Source organism: Cebus imitator, unplaced genomic scaffold (assembly GCF_001604975.1).
Source record: "Cebus imitator isolate Cc_AM_T3 unplaced genomic scaffold, Cebus_imitator-1.0 Scaffold444, whole genome shotgun sequence".
Classification (NCBI taxonomy): Eukaryota; Metazoa; Chordata; class Mammalia; order Primates; family Cebidae; genus Cebus; species Cebus imitator.
The window spans coordinates 1,432,817-1,437,482 of record NW_016107759.1 but is presented as its reverse complement, the minus strand read 5'-3'; the positions used below and the strand labels follow the sequence as shown (position 1 = coordinate 1,437,482).

Here is a 4,666-nt window from a genome sequence, read left to right as displayed (position 1 = left end):
TGTACCACAGGTGCACCACCATGCCCAGCTGGGGTGTGTGTGTGTGTGTGTGTGTTTGTACCACAGGTGCGCCACCATGCCCAGCTGGTGTGTGTGTGTGTGTGTGTGTGTGTGTACCACAGGTGCACCATCATGCCCAGCTGGTGTGTGGGGGGGTGTGTGTGTGTGTATTAGTTGAGATGGGGTTTTGCTGTGTTGCACAGGCTGGACTTGAACTTCTGGACTCAAGCGATCCACCTGCCTCGGCCTCCCAGAGTCCGGGGATTACAAGCATGAGCCACCATGCCCAGCCTCTAGGCCCATTTTCAGCGCAGCCACAGAACAGAGGCCATCCTTGCCAGACCTTTGCACAGTGGCCCTGCAGCCACCCCGGGTCTTTTGTTCTCAGGAAAAAATAGGCTCACCCTATTCTTGTGGTGCAGCGTTTTCAGGGTGACACACAAATTTGTTCACTGCAGCCTCAACCTCCTGAGCTCAAGTGATGCTTGTACCTTAGCTTCCAGAGTAGCGGGGACCAGAGGTGCACACCACCACCTCCAGCTGTGTTTCTGTATTTTTTGTGGGAACGGGGTCTCGCTGGTTTTGAACTCCTGGGCTCAAGTAATCTGCCCACCTCCTCTCCCAAAGTGCTGGGATTACAGGCGTGAGCTGCTGCGCCCGGCCTGTGTCTTTCAGAGCTCTGTTTGGTGGTATCACCTGGCAGGCCTGGCATTTCCCATTTGCCCTGTGGGGCCTCCCCGGCCCCTGTTCTCAGGCATTGTGAAACTTGGATCTGAGTGGATCCAGGGTGTGCCTCACTGGGTCCCCACTATGCATTCTGTGAGGAGCTGATGGGAAGAGAGACTTCCAAATATCCACGTCTAAGAGTTACTGTTGCTGCTTGTGTTGGCAGATACCAAGTCTAATCTTTTTCTTTCTTTCTTTCTTTTTTTTTTTTAAGATGGAGTGTCCCTCTGTCACGCAGGCTGGAATGCAGTGGCACGATCTCGTCTCACTGCAGCCTCCACCTCCCAGGTTCAAGCAATTCTCCTGCCTCAGCCTCCCAAGTAGCTGGGATTACAGGCATGCGCCACTACACCCGGCTAATTAGTGTGTTTTTAGTATAGATGAGGTTTCACCATGGTGGCCAGGTTGGTTTTGAACTTCTGACTTCAGGTGATCCATCTGCTTCGGCCTCCCAAAGTGCTGGGATTACGGGCGTGAGCCACCATGCCCCAACTTGCTTGCTGCTTCCTTCCTTCCTTCCTTTCTCTTTCTGTCTCTTTCTCTTTTTTTATCCTTCCCTCCCCCGCTTCTTCCCTCCCTTCCTCCGCCCTTCCCCTTCCCTTCCTCCTTCTCCCCTGTTTTTTTTGAGACACGGTCTTGCTCTGTTGTCCAGGCCAGAGTGCAGTCGCGCAATCACGGCTCACTGCAGCCTTGGCCTTTTGAGCTCAAGTGATCCTCCCATCTCAGCCTCCCAAGTAGCTGGGACCACAGGTGGGAACCGTGACGCCCAGCTAATTTTTAAATATTTTGTAGAGATGGGGACTCACCATGTTGCCCAGGCTGGTCTTGAACCCCTGGCCTCAAGCAGTCCTCCCATCTCTGCCTCCCAAAGTGCTACGATGACAGATGTGAGCCAGTGTGGCCGACCTTCCTTCCATGGCTGAACGCTGTCCCGTTGTGTTGGTAGGAGACCACGTTTTGCTCATTGACTCCTCCGTCGGTGCCCATTTGGGTGGTTTCCACCTCTCTGCTCCTGTGCATGATGCGCTGTGAACCTGTGTGTGTGCAGGTGTCTGCTTACAACTCTGCCTTTGCGTTTCTGGGATGTGAATTCAGGAGCGGGATCGCTAGGTCCCTGGGTGGCGTTCTCATTTGACTTTTGCTTGGCTGGCTCCCAGGACCCTGAGGTCGGGCCGGGCACCCTTTCTTCAGCCTCTGTGCACTCTCAGCTTTCAGCATCTGGCACACCACAGGTGCCCAGTGAGGCCTGGGTGGGGCTCTCTGAACTCTGCGAACATCTCTCTGAACTCTCTGAACATCTGTGTTCCTTGACCTTAGAGAATGGGGCTAAACCAGGTGGTTGCTGGGTCGCTCTTGGTTCCCAGCCATCTCTGGCAGGAGCTCCAGTCCCATGCACAGCGAGGTGGGTGGGACCCTCACGAAGCTCCCTGGCTGGAGCTGGAGGTGAAGGTTTGAGTCCTTACGTGTGGGGACCTGAAGTGAGGGCCCCGTCATCCTCTGCCTTGGCCTTCAGGCCACTCTGATTCCATCACCAGCCAGGGCTCGGCACCATTGATGACTCAGGGTCCTCTGGGTGTCCCCTCACATCCCTCTGGAGTGACCTACCTGGAGATGCCCAGAATGTAGGAGCAGTTCGTGTTGTCTCCCCATCTCTGTTGATGCTGCCTGAACCTTGGCAGCTGCTCCCCCTTCCCCTGTACCCCATCCTGTTCCAGGAGCTGCCTGTGACTCCCTGGGAGCATTGCTCTGAGCCTGCAGGTATCCCATGTGATGATGACGCTACCTCACCTGTGCTCCCCACCATGCCATCTGCTTCCTCTCTTGCCCATCCCCCCCAAGCATTGTCCAGGCCCTGTGCCTCTCCCCTCCCCTACCTCCCTCCTTGGGTCTCTGAGAGCAGCAGGACACTGGACAGGAAGGCCCCCATTTTCTAACAGTGACTGGTCAGGAAGGAAATGCAGCCTGCATGCAGGACATGGACTTTACTTCCCACACTGGTTTCAACGTTTGTTAGGAAGGACGAGCTTTGTGGAAATTCGGTGTTGTGTTTTCCAGCTGTGTGTGGTTGGGGGTTTGTGGTGGTCTGTGTACCTGGGCGGGTCCACATTTTGGAGCATGTGATGTCAGTCCTTCCGATCAGAACAGGAAGCTGGGAGAAGGGAAAGGAATTCACTGCTTGACAGGTGCTGTTAGGGTGTGGACTCGGGGAGCTTAGGGCTGCCTCTGGGTGCGTGAGAACCAGGCATTGTGTGAGCTTAGGGCTGCCTCTGGGTCTGTGAGAACCAGGCACCGTGTGCCCCTCTGCTTCCCAGGTGTCCCTACCTGCACCGGACGACGGGGGACACGGAGCGCAAGTACCACCTGCGCTACTATAAGACAGGAACCTGCATCCACGAGACGGACGCGAGGGGCCACTGCGTGAAGAACGGGCTGCACTGTGCCTTTGCACACGGCCCCCTGGACCTGCGGCCCCCCGTGTGTGACGTCAGGTGAGTAGCAGGCCTGGATGTTGTTTCTGATGAGATGATCTCTCATCTCTTCTCACTGGGTGTTTCTTTCCCGGAGTCTGGAGGGTTTGAGGCCATGAGGCACTGCTTTGCAGGAGAATGAACTCAGTGCATGGTCCTGGGCTGCAGGAAGGCAAATTCTGCCTCAAGAAAATTCCGCTCTTATGTGGTTGGGGCCGAGCGTAGTGGCTCACACCTGTTATCCCAGTGCTCTTGGAGGCCAAGGTGGGAGGATTGCCTGAGCCCGGGAAGTGGAGGCCGAAATCAGCTGTGATTGCGCCACTGCACTCTAGCCTGGGGGACAGAGCCAGACCCTGTCTCAAACAAAAAACAAAATTAAGTGGTTGGGATTTGGATCAGGACTGTGTACCAGGGCAGAGGAGCACCCCACACACCTGAGCCCTTCGGGAGGCAGTGTCTCTGTGTAGTGGTAGGAGGGGAGTGTGTACTCCAGTGACCTCCTTTCAGCTTCAGAGGCTCCGCATGCAGAGCCGTGACCACCGTGTCCTCGGCTCGCAGGGAGCTGCAGGCCCAGGAAGCCTTGCAGAACGGCCAGCTGGGCAGCGGGGACGGCATCCCGGATCTGCAGCCTGGGGTTTTGGCCAGCCAGGCCATGATTGAGAAGATCCTGAGTGAAGACCCCAGATGGCAAGGTAACTCCACGGCCGCAGCTGAGAATGGTGGCGACAGTACGGGGACAGCCTGTCTTAGTTTATGTGCAAGGCGATCAGATGGGGAAACCAAGGCTCATGGAGTTCAGTAGCAACCCCTCTCCCACAGGGGGTGGGTGCTGAGTGGGCTTTGGGCCCAGGTGCCTCCCCTGCATCTACTCTGTACCTCTTCACCTGCTAGTGTCTCAGTGGGGTCAGCCATTGACCAAGTGCTCAGCTGAGGGGGTCTGCAACTCCCACGGCAACCGGCGGGGTATCCTGTCCTGGAGCCAGGGCACCACCACACACCCACCCGTGGTGTCCAGCAGAGTCCCCAGCCCTGTGCCTCTGGGGCATGCTCCAGAAAGCAGCTTTCAGATATTTGGGCGTGGTCAAAACGCACGGCCCTGGGGGCATTTCCTCGGGGCTGGGGACCTGCATTCCTGGCCAGCACACAGATGAGGTGATAGCAGGGGAGAGTTGATTCCAAAAAAATCTACTAAGGCAGGGTGCAGTGACTCACGCCTGTAATCCCAGCACTTTAGGAGGCTGAGATGGGTGGATCCCCTGAGGTCAGGAGTTCGAGGCCAGCCTGGCCAACATGGTGAAGCCCATCCCTACTGAAGATACAAAAATGAGCCAGTTGTTGTGGCGTGTGCCTGTAATCCCAGCTACTCTGGAGGCTGAGGCAGGAGAATCGTTTGAACCAGGGTCGTGAAGGTTGCAGTGAGCTGAGATCTTGCTGCTGCACTCCAGCCTGGGTGACAGACCAAGACTCCATCT

The 4,666-nt window shown here is 56.5% G+C and overlaps 1 protein-coding gene across 7 annotated transcripts in view; it reads left to right on the top strand.

Moving 5' to 3' along the window:
- Nucleotides 1-4,666, top strand: part of UNKL (unk like zinc finger) — a 45,463-nt gene that overhangs the window by 9,993 nt on the left and 30,804 nt on the right. For 6 of the 7 annotated variants that reach the window (XM_017510968.2, XM_037732211.1, XM_017510966.2 and 3 more), the window contains exons 3-4: nt 3,039-3,215; nt 3,753-3,886. In XM_017510968.2, the coding sequence (XP_017366457.1) occupies nt 3,039-3,215; nt 3,753-3,886 (311 nt within the window). Of the gene's footprint in view, nt 1-930; nt 1,015-3,038; nt 3,216-3,752; nt 3,887-4,666 lie in introns of those variants that run through there. The other variant, XM_037732210.1, reaches the window with a different exon arrangement.